At 40.8% G+C, this 15,580-nt stretch overlaps 1 protein-coding gene across 4 annotated transcripts in view; it reads left to right on the top strand.

Moving 5' to 3' along the window:
- Positions 1-15,580, top strand: part of LOC138735658 (collagen alpha-1(XIV) chain-like) — a 109,183-nt gene that overhangs the window by 58,347 nt on the left and 35,256 nt on the right. For all 4 annotated transcript variants that reach the window (XR_011339851.1, XM_069883809.1, XM_069883808.1 and 1 more), the window contains exons 25-28: positions 359-415; positions 10,171-10,310; positions 10,543-10,666; positions 12,908-13,051. Coding sequence is in view for 3 of the 4 variants with exons in the window: in XM_069883809.1 (XP_069739910.1) it covers positions 359-415; positions 10,171-10,310; positions 10,543-10,666; positions 12,908-13,051 (465 nt within the window). In the remaining variant the exon portion in view is untranslated. The remainder of the gene's footprint in view (positions 1-358; positions 416-10,170; positions 10,311-10,542; positions 10,667-12,907; positions 13,052-15,580) is intronic.

Raw genomic sequence — 15,580 nt, 5'->3', positions numbered from 1 at the left:
TTATACCTAGACTGAACCAATAGTTCATCATATGAATGTGCTAAACATTTATTGGTAGCATTTATTTTTCTCAATAAAATAAGGCAAATACCTAAATTTTAGATTTAGAAAGAATTTTATAAGTTGCAAACAATACCTAACATATGGTTTGTGAACTGACTGAAGCATTAAATTGTGAAAGTAGTAGAAGAAAATGCATTGTATTATGTACACTGTCTTTGCAATGTTATTATTTGCTGCCTGACTTCGGAGATATAATTCAAACTGAAAGTTGAATGATGTCTGTAGTAAAATTGTATAACACAAAATTAAATAGCAAAGGTAATATTTAAGTCATAATTTTATTTCTTGGTGTTAGTGCCACTTCCAATAAGATCTACCTTTGCCTCTGGTCCATCTCCTGCTGCTCTGAAAGGTAAGATTATTATTAATTAATGTATATCTGTGCCAAAACTATTTTAATCAGTTGTAATAACATATGCTTGGACAAGCACTGAGCTCTTAATCTAATAGACCAGATTTTGTTTTCAGTGATGAAAGATTGATGTAAATAATTTGTATTATGCTATTCGAACAGTAAGTCAATTGAAGAGGTGTAGAAAAATGCACTTTTTAGAAAGATATAGTGCATCTGTTTACATCCGGTACCGCACGAATGGCAGTCTCTTCAATCTGAGGCGCCTGCAAGCTCACACCAAGACACAAGAGCAACTTGTCCGTGAACTACTCTTTGCAGACGATGCTGCTTTAGTTGCCCTTTCAGAGCCAGCTCTTCAGCGCTTGACGTCCTGTTTTGCGGAAACTGCCAAAATATTTGGCCTGGAAGTCAGCCTGAAGAAAACTGAGGTCCTCCATCAACCAGCTCCCCCACATCTCCATCGGGCACACAAAACTCAAAACGGTCAACCAGTTTACCTAACTCGGCTGCACCATTTCATCGGATGCAAGGATTGACGACGAGATAGACCACAGACTCGCCAAGGCAAATAGCGCCTTTGGAAGACTACACAAAAGAGTCTGGAAAAACAACCAACTGAAAAACCTCACAAAGATTAGCGTATACAGAACCTTTGTCATACCCACACTCCTGTTCGGCTCCGAATCATGGGTCCTCTACCGGCATCACCTACGGCTCCTAGAACGCTTCCACCAGCGTTGTCTCCGCTCCATCCTCAACATTCATTGGAGTGACTTCATCCCTAACATCGAAGTACTCGAGATGGCAGAGGCCGACAGCATCGAATCCACGCTGCTGAAGATCCAACTGCGCTGGGTAGATCACGTCTCCAGAATGGAGGACCATCGCCTTCCCAAGATCGTGTTCTATGGCAAGCTCTCCACTGGTCACCGTGACAGAGGTGCACCAAAGAAGAGGTACAAGGACTGCCTAAAGAAATCTCTTGGTGCCTGCCCCATTGACCACTGCCAGTGGGCTGATCTCGCCTCAAACCGTGCATCTTGGCGCCTCACAGTTCGGCGGGCAGCAACCTCCTTTGAAGAAGACGCAGAGCCCACCTCACTGACAAAAGACAAAGGAGGAAAAACCCAACACCCAACCCCAACCCACCAATTTTCCCCTGCAACCGCTGCAACCGTGTCTGCCTGTCCCGCATCAGACTTGTCAGCCACAAACGAGCCTGCAGCTGACATGGACATTTACCCCTCCATAAATCTTCATCTGTGAAGCCAAGCCAAAGAGAAAGAGAATGCATCTTGGACAACAATATACTTTAATGTTTTGTATTTACCTGCACATGTATAATCACTAGATATTGCTATCTAATTTCCATAGAAGTAACTTTTAGATACTGTTACACTTGCCATTATGTCTGCTGTAAAACTTCTGCAAAGCTTATAGTATCTTCTGTCGTTGATGCAAACCAGCTTTGAATAAGTTGAAATCGTGTAGTTTCAAGTTCAAAGTTCAGATTTATTATCAGAGTAAAAACATGACATTACTGTAACAACATAGACCAACAGCAATAGAAATTCACCAAGACAACGATATCCTCAAAACAATAATTTTTATGAATAACTATTTACTAATATAACATTTACTTAGATATTCAAAAGTAATTTTCAAAGTTCAGTCTTGTAAATCTTTTGTGTTGAAACTCAGAATCTTTTAATTGTTGTTAAAACTAATTATGGAGTAGGCGAGGCATCAAGTCATCAGACTTCTCAAAACTCCCGAATTCTTGTAGAGTTGCTTTCAGAGAAATGTTTCTTCATATGAATTATGGGTTTTTTTTACAATCCTCCTCTCTTGCATGAAGGTTACAGAACTTGTGATTTCCACAATGATTTCACAAACCCAGGTTTGTGATGAAATGACCATTACAATGGCCACAGTAGCACTGCTCTCTCTTAACAAAGAAAGACAGTAGAAGTGGCCATCTTTTTTGCAGCCACTTTGGCCCTGTGTTCCTCCTTTGACAAGGAGAACACAAAAGCAGTCCTTTCTTACAGAATGTTGCTGCATTTCTGAACTGATGTGAAACTGTTTCATCATATTAAAGATGCTTTCCAGAAGTGTTGTAATCACATGACATGAAATTTCAAACAGATGTCATTTCTCCAGAAACCACTTCATGAAGGAAATGGTTTTCAGTTTGACCAGATGCCTTTCTGAGTAAACATTCATTGTCTTCAGTATTTCTATGGAACAATCAACTATAGTTTTATTGCTTTATTTACAGCTGGACATAACAGACACAGCATCTCTTCAAAATAGTGTTCTCTGTGTGTAAAGATCTTTGTGTGTGTCTCTCTGTTTCCACCAGGTACTCCTCTAAAATATAATATATTACAAAATAAGGATTAATAATAACATAAGTCTGCAACATTACATTCCACCCTGAAATTCATTTTCCTGTAGGCCAGACAGAATTTATTCTTTTTGGTCATGCAAAAAAACTGTATTCATGAAATATAAACAAAGAATTGTAAAGAAAGGTTAGAGTCCTTAAATGCATCTCTGATTGAGTTTGTCATTGAGGAGTTTGATGGTGGAGGGGTAGTAGCTGTTCCTCAACCTGGTGGTACGAGTCGTGGCACCTATAGCTCTTTCCTGATAGCAGCAGTGAGAACAGAATGTGTGCTAGGTGATTGGATCCTTGATATGACATCTGCCATAGACCTGTTGCTACAATAGCCAAATTGGAACAAATCCATGTTGCTGCTCAGACTGAGCTGATATTCTTCAATACCAGCCTCTAAAAAAACACTTCATCACTGTGGATATGAGTGCCAAAGGTTGGTAGTCATTTTGGCATGTTACCACACTCCTCTTGGGCTCTGGTATGGTTGAGGCCTGTTTGAAATAGTGGGTACAACACCTTGCTGTAGAGAGATGTTGAAAATATCCATTTATACTTTCTCAAGTTGGTGTCAGCACAGGCTTTTAGAACTCGGCCAGGTGCTCTGTCCAAACTGGATGCCTTCCTTGGATTTATTCTCCTGGAGGCAACCCAAACCTTATCCTTGGATACGAATAGTAAAAGATCAGGGGACATGGGAGTGCCCAGTGATTTCTCCTTGTTCTGGTGGTCAAAATGGTTGTTAAATGCATTAAATTCATCTGAGAGTTAAGCTTTGCTTTCTTCTACTGTACCGGATTTGGTTTTGTAGCAGGTTCTGTCATTTAAGCCATGCCCTGGTGTTGGGCATCCTTCTTTGATGTTTCCATTCTCGTCTAGAATCTCCACTTTACCCGGGAGATGGTTTTTAATAGGTCGTACCTGCTTCTTGTGTAGTGTTCCAGTTCTCTGGACTGAAATGCCTATGATCTGGCTCTCAGCAGGTTCTAGATTTCATTGTTTAGAGTTTCAGGTTGGAGAAAACCCTAAATGATTTACTAGTCTACAGCTGTTCTGATAAAGTCTGCAATAGCCCTGGTATAATCATTCAGATTCTCAGCTGAGCTCTTGAATCCCGCCCAATCCAGCATTTCATCATGAAGCAGTATTTTAGAAACTCTACCATGGGATAAACATGTGTATGGAGTCGTATTTTGAGAAAGAACAACTGGAAAAGAAAACATTTAATGCTAAGACAGATCCTTTTGTACCACAGTTACAAGACATGCATGCACATGGACAAAATCTTCCAAAGCAAGGTGTTACCAATCCATAAATGCCAATAATAACAATGTGGACAGAGCTGTAGCTCAAATCCATTCTCTCACCACAGGCCCCATGACACTCCAGTCAATCCATCAGAAATCTGGGTGAACATGTACATGTAACATCTCCAGCTACATTACGTGCTGTAAGGTGGAGACAAGTTCAGTATATGTCAGACGTGCTCTGGAAAAGATGGATTAAAGAATATCTTCCCCAAACGTGTTCATAGAAAGGCAAAATGAAATCACTGCATTTTTAGTCTAGCTGCATATCTATCTTCCATGCCCAAGAAGGATATTCACATTTTTAATGGTGACCCACTTCAGTACTAAGTGTTCATTAAATCCTTTGTACACATTATTGAAAGCAAGAACAAAAAACCCAGAGATTGTCTCTATTATCTGGAACAGTACACAAGAGGACAGCCAAGGGAACTTGTAAGGAACTACATATGGTCTCAGACAGAAGATTTGGAAAGGCTAAGTCTTTACTACAGGATAATTTTGGCTCTTAATGGAGAAGGCTCTTTAATGATCAGCAATAAAACTGGATGACACAAAGGCTCTCCAGGCATATGCCCTCTTCAGTGTTTTTATTTAGTTTGAACACCTTTTGGAGGAGTTGCTGCTTGTCCATTGGGGACTGTTGATTTTTTGCTTGTGTTGTGCATGCCTAGTGGACCATTGGATGGAGACGCATAAAATGGCTGCCGCCACCACTGTTGCTGACATTGCCACTGAGGCACGATTAAAACCACTGCAGAGGTCATCGACTGAATTTAAAGGTGTGTCACAAAATAGTGGTGAATCGGGGCCGGGCGGAATATCTGACTGAGTATTAAAAATCTGTGCTGACCATCTTACCAAAGTATTCATGGGTATCTTCAGTATCTCATTCCAGAAGGGTGTGATACCCACCTGTTCCAAACAGGCATCAGTCATACCCAAGAAGAGTGTAGTCACTTGCCTTAATGACTTTTGACCAGTAGCATTTAGATCACAGTAATGAACTGTTTTGAAAGGCTGGTGATGAAGTATATCAGCTCCTGTCTGAGCAGTGACATGGATCCATTAGAGTTCTCTTATCATAGCAACAGGTCTATCTTACTGGCTCTACACAAAGCCCTGGAACACGAAGACAGCAAAGCTCTATTTGTCAGGGTACTCTTTATTGACTACCATTTGGCATTTAACATTATCATCCCCTCCAAATTGATCAGCAAACTCTAAGACCTGGGCGTTAACACCCCACTGTGTAATTGGATCATGGATTTCCTTGCCTTCAGACCACAATCAGGAAAGATTGGTAAGAACTTCTCCACAATCTCGGTCTGGTATGACCATTGGTGTTTACCAATGTCCCTAAGTGTAAAACCCTCTGAAGGCAGTGGACATCACAGGCAAAGCCCTCCCCACTATTGAGCCCATCTGCAGGGAATGCTGCTGTTGGAGAGCAGCAGCAATCATCAAAGACCTTCACCACCCAGCACATGCTCTGTTCTCGCTGCTGCCATCAGGAAAGAGGTACAGGTGTCACAAGACTTGCACCACCAGATTCAGGAACTGCTGCTGTCCCTCCACCATTAGGCTCCTCAACAACAAACTCAATCAGAGACTCATTTAAGAACTCTAATTTGTTCTCTCTATATTGCACAGTCAGTTTATATACATTCGCTATCTCTTTACAGTTCTTTTATTTGCTTACATGTTTTGTGTTGTGTATAGTTTATTTTTGGCACTACCAATCTGTGGTAATTCTGCCATGCCTATAGAAAAATGAATCTCAGGGCTGTATGTGATGTTGTGTTTGTTCTCTGAAATCTAAAGAGGATGAAAATGCAAAAGGATGTGCAGAAAAAGTCAAGTATTAATGTGCAGGATGAAATACAACCAGGTGTCAAATGTTGAATGCAGGAGAAGCAAACGAGGTTCTTCTGGACCAAGCTCCAGAGTTTCCAGTACAACATCTGCTCATTTAAAGGCTCAGGCTGAGGTGACAGCTCTTGTTGCATGCCAAAATGTGCAGAAAGGAGCAGCTGGATGTGGATGCAAACATTGCTGCTCAATATCTCATTCCAGCAGGGTGTGGTACCCACCTGTTCCAAGGCAGGGATATAAGCCTCAAAGGGATCCGATGTTTGAAGTCACTTATCTGGAGAGACTGATGGCATGGAGTCGTATGGACCCTTTGAAGTGAAGTGTGCAAGGAGTGTTGTGAAGCCTTTTGGTGTTGTTTTCACATGCTTAGCTATAAGAGCAATTCACATCAAATAAGCATCATAATTTGGACAGACCCTTTCATCAATGCCCTTTGGCATTTTATAGTCCGGCGTGGTCAAGTGAAAGAACTACGATCTGACAATGGCACCAATTTTGTGGGAGCTCAGTGCACTTTGAGGGAGGCAGTCGAAAGCTGGAATCAAGGTCAGATCCATGATGCACTGCTCCAGAAAGGAATTAATTGGATCTTCCATCCCCCCTGCTGGCTCACACCATGGAGGTGTATAGGAAAGATTAATTAGATCAGTGAGAGAGGTTCTCAATTCCACCCTAAATGAGCAAAGTCTCGATGAGGAGGGTCTCCACACAGTTTTTGGTGAGGCTAAGGCTACCCTCGACAATCGTCCAATCACCAAGGCTTCTACAGATCCAAATTACCTACCCCAAACCACCTGCTCATTAAGAGTAAGCCATTGATGCCACCAGGCCAGTTTCAGAAGGAAGACGTACATGCTTGTTGCAGGTGGAGACAAGTTCAGTATGTGCGCTGGAAAAAATGGATTAAAGAATATCTTCCCCAAATGCAAGAATGACAGAAATGGTCTAACATCAGACATAACTTCACACCAGGAAACATGGTGATCATCATGGATAATTCAATGCCTCGAAACGCCTAGCTGACTGGAAAAATTGTTGAAAACATTCTGGTCAAAAAGGGATTTGCACGAATGTGCTATTGAATGGGGTAGTTGGCACATACACAGGGATTTGGAGAGTCGTTAGCCTGCATTGACTGCAATGGTGGGATAGACAATGGGTGAGTGAGCCTCCAATATTTTCTATTGACCTTTACTGAAGAGACTTTTCGTTAGGCATTGACCATTACCATTACCAAGTTTAATAACATTACCATGGATATTGAGTCTTTTTGTGTTAATTAATAAACCATTTTAAAACTCATCTGGACTTCATCGTGAATTCCTCAAACGCGAAAAGGTGAAGACCCCACTTCGCCTCTGAGAGGCTTTTTTATGAATGGTAGTTGCTACACATGGATTGTATGTAAGAAATATTTGTTGATGCAGCAGGCATTGGACACCTGATTGAGAACATAATTTACTGTGGACCTTGTATCAAGGTGAATAATCATAGAACATTTCTGCATAAGCTACATGTAACACGGACAAGTAAACTTTGAATTTTCATTTGTAATTCAAAAAGTAAATGTGTAAAATAAATATGAAAACAGGTTTTGAATGAAAATGTATATCTTTGTTTTTGAAATACAGGTGAGATCATTGTCTTTCTGCAAACAAAACCAAATTGCCTAGTGTATTTGCCAATATTGCCACAGATGGTACCAATGGTGCCATAATGTAAAACTATACTTTGGAGCTTGACAACTGTTGTCATCTTGTTTCATGACTCGACATCATATTAAAAATCCAAGCCTATTTTTAGCAGAATAAATTGTGTTGAAAGATTCCTTTTATTTTTGAAACCATAAGATGGCAGTGTTGCTTTCTGGATTTCATTCGATAACTTAGTTAGTGCTTGATTTCTTAAATATTTCCAATGAATCAAACTAATTTCTTGGAGGATAATAAATATAAATGAACAATTCAGAAAAATAAAAGCTGATTAGTTTGAAACCCCCATTGGGTAATGTTGGTTGTGCTGGTTCCCATACGCATTTGGCATGGAGAAGAGCCGCAAACTTTGCGGAATGGCATCATTATAATAGTAAAACCCCCAGTATTCAGCCCCAATTGGTAGATACCAGGTAAGTGAATTTTTCAGTTGCTCGAGATTGCATATGACATGGATTTGTGAACTAACCACTAGGGGGCGCCAATTTTAAACTTTTGTTCATTTTTACCTATTTATTTTCCGTGATTTTTAGTTTTGCCGGTTGCTTGAAGATAATAGTGATTTTAGTGTATATTTACAGAAATTCTTTTTTGCTGTGCTGCAGTGAATTATGTTGGCAACTGGTTGCTCAAACAAAGCAGACACAGATCGCTGTAAATCAATAAGAAAGGCCAACTGTCCGTTTAGTTTGTCAATGTTGAAAGTTGCTACGTTGATTGTAATTGTCACACCCTGTCTGTCTTATAAGTGGTTTTTATGTTACTAAAGCCTATTTCCATTAAGAGAAGAAGAGACTCTGATGTGAGGCCCAAGTTTGCTTGCCATTCAATTGCCTCGCTTATCCAACCCCTAAACGTGAATCGATGAAAACTCCTTCTTTACATTTTTCCATATTGTTTTCCAAGAAACACATTTGAATTTTTGTCCATTGGTGGCTGAAAAGACTGACTTTCTGCTGTCTTCTGAGATCCTATTTGGTCGGTGTTATAACTGTTCTATGATCTGCTTCCAGTGTTGAAATCTTTCACAAATGCTTTGATCACTCAGTTGGCCCGGTGTCAACCATTCAAACTATATTTATGTGAATTTCTCCTCTTTACTGGTTTTTGGTAATAATGAATCTTCTAAGTTAACAATGAATTTAGAAATTTATTACGACTTTATCTTCTGAAACAATGAATAAAGTTCACGGGGGAAAAAATGATGCATGCAGTTTATATTTTCTCCAGCTATATAGTTTTCTTCTGCTTTCTATTTTTTTCCATGGCAGTAATGATTGATATGTACGTTAATGCAATTGTCATGGCTTGAGTATATACTCACCACTACACAGGGCAAGGCTTTGATCAGAGCATTGCCTCATCTCCCACAATGGAAATATTGATTTTATTCTTTGTTGTTTTTATGTAGAAACATGAAAAATATCACATAGGACAAAGCCCTGTCTCTGCCGATCATGCTACCAAACTAAACTAATCTCATCTGCCTGTACGTGGTCCATTCCCTGCCTTTCATGTGTTTGCTCATTTCTGTGGTGAGGCAGTTCCTTAACCAAAATTGGGGGGAAACATTTTGGAGCTCTTGATTGTTTCCCAAGTTTCTTTATCCATTTGGGAATTTCTTAAATCATGGATGATAATATGGATCCTGCAGTATAATTATCTCATGAATAGTAACATCCCAGTAAATCAAAGCACACACTATTTGATTCAAGGAGTAGATTTTATTGATGAAGGTGGCAGCAGGGGGTGAAGAGGGGTGGTGAGAGGGTGCAGATGGAGTGTGAAATCTGAGCTGATTCTGACTGGCATCAGGACAGAGAATGGGAAGGGATTGAGCAACAGCTGGTAAACATGTTTGGAACTTCCACTTCTACAAACACATCAAAAATCTTGCTTTCCTAACTCTTTGGCATTTTGATGCATTTCCGGCACTGACGGCAAAGATGATCACAGGTCAGACTGACGTGATTCAATCTTGCAGTTTAAATACGAAAGTCATGCCTATCCAGCAGTAGCACTGGGTTTTCCCAAAATAAATTTTGGAAAGCTGAAGAAAACGCCACATGATATTTTAATCTATAATTCATCTCTTGATAATTGGCATTAAAATCAAATCTTTTGTTTAAATACTGAATAAACTGTAGCCAAGCAATTGTACGTATTGGGAAATGATATCAATATTTTAATTGAGTATACCATATTAAAATGGTTGCTATACCATATTCTCTGAGGAGACAGCATGTTCATGAAGAACCTTCCTATCTGATGAATCTATTAACATTTTAAACCTATCTTTTGAAAAACATAGGGACTGATTAAATTAACAGGCCACAACATATTTCAGAATCTCTTTTAAAAATATCCTGTTTGTTTTAGATAAACAGAAGCCTTGAGTTTTGTGACTTCACAGCCTCCTCAATTGTTGGATAGAAAGCAATCTTTCTTTCTCCTTAGATTGCCACACAATCAAAACAGACATGACATTTATAATTGACGGCTCCAGGTTGGTCGGAGAAGTAAATTTCAGGAAAATCATTGACTTTGTATATGACAGTATTAGTGTTTTTGACAAAATTGGACCAGAAGGAATACAAGTAAGCCTTTTATGTTCTTTCTTCTGTTTTTTTCTTCTTCTTGCTAATCCAATATTCAAAAATCGCAGACCATATTTTTACATGGAGAGGTTGTATGAAAATTTGTCATGGAACAAAACAATGGAGCTCTATGCTTATAAAAAATATTAAGTCGTTCAGTCACTAATTTTGGGTATGGTCCTGAAAATAACCAGTGGGAATGCCTGTTTGATTTAATGAATTACTTTCACAGGTATCGGTGAGCCAATTTAGTGATCACTTGAGAGATGAAATTCAGCATGGCTCCTTTGAAAATAAAGAGAAATTGCTGGGAGCAATTTACGACATACCTTATAGAGGAGCAGATGTCAAGACAGGTATCCTCACTTCTTACAAACTGGAATCTTAATTTCATGATCTTAGTTTATCTTTTACATTTAAGAAAGTAATGCTTTTTTTGAAGTTCAATCCTCTGCAATTAATAAATCTGTTAAATTCAGTATCTAAGTATGAAACCGCACAGATTTATACAGCCCATTGAAAGCCGGTGACTTGAAAGATCTATCCAGTAAGTTCAATTCGTTAAAGTTCACTCACGATATCTCTTTAGATTTTTGCTTTTCAATTGTTATCCAATTGGCTTTTGAAGGTAGTGAATAAATAACCATTCCCAACAAAATGTTTTTTTTTATAAGCCAACTTATCATTTATTTTTATGTTCTGCTATGAGACCAGTCTAAGTTTCTCTCAACACTCATTCAAGAGTACAGAGTCCATCCTCCATGCTTTCCACTGGACCCCAATTCTTAATGGGTAAGATCTTTCTGTGCCTGTGTATGATTTTTATTGCAGCTGTATCAATTTGCATATGAAATATGCTTGTGAAGAAGAGAGCCTCACTGGATTGGGAATCTAGCCTCCAACGTATCTTATTTGGAATCATGAAAACATTGGTAGTATACATTGCCGATTTTAGTAGCTCAAATTTCAGATTTATTGTTAGAGTACATACATGACATCATGTACAACTCTGAGATTCCTTTTTCCTGAGGACATGGCAGAATTACCACCAATTGATGGTTCAAAGTTTAACTCCTTAATTTAAATGTAATTTAATTTTTAAAATTTGTTCTCCTTCATCCTAATCCACCATTGTCTGTTCCACCAATTCCCCTGTATTTTTACTTCCCAAAGAAGTATTAATCTCCATTGCGATCACTGAAGTTGAGTGTGTAACTGTAGGCTTCAGAGGTGAAAGGTTCAAAAAAAGTGACTATGGCTTTTAATGTAAATTAATTTAGTTAGTGGTGGAGGGCAGGGATTGACATGTTCCTATACTGTCATATACTCAATGCACAAAATTTGTTCACTTTTCTTTGCCTTAAATGGACGTAAAGAGAGGTCACTAGTCTGGCACCCTTACCAAGAAGGGAAAGAGATGGAAAGGAGATTCCCTTCAGAGACATTGAATGTCCATGGATCTCATCATCTCCTTTAAGCCCACTGTCTCTTGTGCTCCTAAAACCCCTGCAGCTGCGCAGCCTCCTGCCTATCCAGCAGTGAACCCAACCTCCAGCATCCAAGTCGCCATCCTCGGCCCCTGGTTCCAAACCTTAGAGACAATTATGAATGCGTGAGGCCCATCAGATGCCCTGCTTGCTATCAGCTCCCTCACCATCCCTGATCCCTGGTTCACACGATCTACTGTCCAGCATCCCGCAGGCAGCCCACAGTCTGGTGTGAGTCGTTTAGCTGTTGGGCTCCTCTCTGGCTCACTGCTGAGGACACCTACCGTGTAGGGTCTTCTCCTTCTCAGTGAGGTGGGGCACTCCTGCTTTGGTGCCCTGCAACAGGCTGTGCTTCCTGGGAGCATACAACCCTCATGGTCTGGGCTGCCAAGGATGTGCTGATATCATTGGGCACAGGCCTCCTTTGGTTTGCCACTATCGAAACAGCATTCTGCAGGGCCATTGACATAACAACAGGCCCATAGGACCTCATGGAGGAGGTGCGTCTCTACTCCCTGCTCCTTCCGAGTCCACACCAGTGGCAGCACTGCCATTCCCGCACCATATTTTTAATGAATATATAGAAGCAGAGGTCCCTTATTCCAGATATTCTGCTTTAGGACATGAAATATTGAAATTATAGTTCTTTGAGGAAATTTCCAACATTGTGGTAGATCACCATTGTAACCGAGTTATCAGATAGGTTATAACATCATTCTATGAAAATAGATTTCCCTGACTGCAATGCTAAATGTTTATATAGCAGACAGAAAAATGGCTGAATTCTGCTCACTTTACCAAGTGAGCATGGATGTGCATTTACATTTGTCATACTGCATGCCAGAATGTCAGAAAATGCTGCACAGGATATTCCCATCTCCAATTTCTTAGTTAAATATTTAGTTGCTTAAGGTAGGAACTCCCTGTTCTGAAATTCAACAATTGTAGGAACTTGCACATGAATGAATGGAGCGAAATGATTGATGTAATTTCTCCCACTGATTGAATCATGGGAAGTGAGACAGAAATTCATCGAAATTTAGGGTTGCAAGGGAAGATTAGTGATGATTAAGACCTGCTTGTTCATAAACTGACAATGTTATTTTCTAGCTGAAGGTGGAAGAACGTCAAGTGATCTGTTTTCCCAAAATGGAATAATGGAAAGGAAACATCTTCACAAAATGTTGATCGTTATCACTCGTGGGGCCGTTCTTGGTGAAATAAGCCAAACCCTACAACAGTTGGGATTGCGAGGTGATTTTTAGGCAACAACTATTATTATTAAATTATTGCTAGAGTTTACGGTATTTTCCCTAACCCACAGAGCCCACCTCACTGACAAAAGACAAAGGGGGAAAAACCCAACACCCAACCCCAACCAACCAATTTTCCCCTGCAACCGTGTCTGCCTGTCCCGCATCAGACTTGTCAGCCACAAACGAGCCTGCAGCTGACGTGGACATTTACCCCTCCATAAATCTTCGTCCGCGAAGCCAAGCCAAAGAAGATGCAACTGTATAAGGTACTGGTGAGACTGCACCTGGAGTACTGTGTCCAGTTCTGGTCTCCATATTTGAGGAAGGATATACTGGCTTTGGAGACGGTCCAGAGGAGGTTTACTAGGTTGATCCCTGGGATGAAGGGGTTGACTCATGATGAAAGATTAAATCGTCAAGGATTGTATTTGCTCGAGTTCAGAAGAATGAGAGGAGATCTTATGGAAACATATAGGATTATGAAGGGTATGGATAGGATAGATGTAGGAAGGTTTTTTGAGCTGGCCGGGGAAACTAAAACGAGAGAACACAGTCTCAAGATTCGGAGGAGTAGATTTAGGACAGAGATGAGGAAAATTAGTTTTTCCTAGAGAGTAGTGAATGTTTGGAATTCTCTAACCAGGGAAGTGGTTGAGGCTGCCTCATTAAACATATTTAAAATTCGGTTAGATAAATTTTTTACATGATAGAGGAATTAAGGGATGTGGGGAGAAGGCAGGTAGGTGGAGTTAGGTCATAAATTAGATCAGCCATGATCGTATTGAATGGCGGAGCAGCCTCGATGGGCCATTTTTGGCCTACTCCTGTTCCTACTTCCTATGTTGTACCAAGTAGATATCTTTGAAAGAAGGTAACAACAACTCAGTACAAAAATTGTGTTAATGTAATACTGGCGCTGATTCTATTCGATGTAGCTTGCGAGATAAAAGAAGGAAAGGATTTTTGCTCCTGTGGACTGATTCTCTATTGGGTTTCTTGCACAAAACTTCAAACAATCTCAACCATAACAAATAAATCTCATAATTCTGCAGGCACTGAGGTTGAAGTAAAAACACAAAATGCTGGAGAAGTTCCGCATGTCAAACGGTGTCCTTTATGTCGCAAAGATAAAGATAAAGATACAGAACTGACGTTTTGGGCTTGACCCCTTCATCGAAGTATGAGAAAATGCTGGCAGGCGTCCGAACAAAAGAGTAGGGGGAAGAAAGGAGGGAGGGGACAGAAGCATTGAGGGGGAAGGGGAGGATGGCTGGGTGGGTGGAAGAACTGGAAAGACAGGAAAGGAGGAAGGGATAGAAAAGGTGAGCAGCTTTAGCAGAAAGCAGTAAAGTCATTGTTCATGCCATCTGGCTGGAGGATGCCCAGACGGAAAATAAGGTGTTGTTTCTCCAGTCTGCGGGTGTTCTGGTTGGGATTGTACACAAGGTCATGGACAGACATGAGTTCGGGAATATAACTTTGAATTGAAGTGGCTGGCCTCTGGGAGGTTGCTGTGATTACGAATGGAGAGGAGGTATTGAGCGAAGCGATCTCCCAATATACGACAGGTCTCTCTGATGGAGAGAATGCCATAAAAGGAGTCCTGGATGCAGTAAATAAGTCCTCTGGATGTACAAGTTAAGTGTTGCTTAATTTTAATGGCCTGTTTGGGGCCCCAGACTGCAGTGGGAGGTGGTGTGGGCACAAGCGTTGCACCTCCTGTGGGCACAGGGGAAGGTGCTGGGGGTGTGATGGGTGGGGAAGGTTGAGTGCAGAATGGAATCGCGGAGGGAGCAGTCCCTGCGGAAGGCCGAGAGGGGAAGAGAAGGAAAAATGTGTCTGGTGATGGGATCCTCTAGTAAGGGCCAGAAATTTCGGCAGATAATGTGTTGGATGAGGAGGCTTGTGGGGTGGTAGGTGAAGATGAGAGGGATTCTGTTTGTGGCCTCTGGAGGCAGAGGCAGCCAGGGCAGATGAGCAGGAAATGGAGGAGATGCAGATGAGGGCTGAGTTGATGGTGGTGGAGGGGAAGCCACCTTTGTGGAAGAAGGCAGACATTTCAGAAGCTCTGGTCCTCATCTTTGGAACAGATGCGGCGGAGACAAAGCAATTGAGAGAAGGAGATGGAATCCTTGCAGGGGGAACGGTATGAGGAAGTGTAGACCAGGTAGTTGTGGGAGATGAAGGGTTTGTAGTATATATCAGTGGAAAGCTTGTCTCCCAAGATGGAGACGGAGGGATCCAGGAAGGGGAGAGTGGTACTGGAGATGGACCAGATGAGTTTGAGATCAACCATAACAACGAGCCCCCTGGGACAGCTAATGAAAGCATATTCTCTTATAGTTGATATTTTATTGTGCTTCTGTGACATTGTTCAGGATTGTTTAGGGATCTGATGAACACTTTTGTTCAGCACAATCTTTTCAAACTGAGCTCTGTACAGAAATCCAAGTACCGGTAATTGTTGAGTGTAATAAACCACAGCCTGTGGTGGTTGGTACATTTTAGTCTTCAGTGAATGATGTTG

Source organism: Narcine bancroftii, chromosome 6 (assembly GCF_036971445.1).
Source record: "Narcine bancroftii isolate sNarBan1 chromosome 6, sNarBan1.hap1, whole genome shotgun sequence".
In the NCBI taxonomy this organism is placed as follows: Eukaryota; Metazoa; Chordata; class Chondrichthyes; order Torpediniformes; family Narcinidae; genus Narcine; species Narcine bancroftii.
Note: the sequence above shows the minus strand (reverse complement) of the source record. Positions and strands in the feature narration are given on the sequence as shown.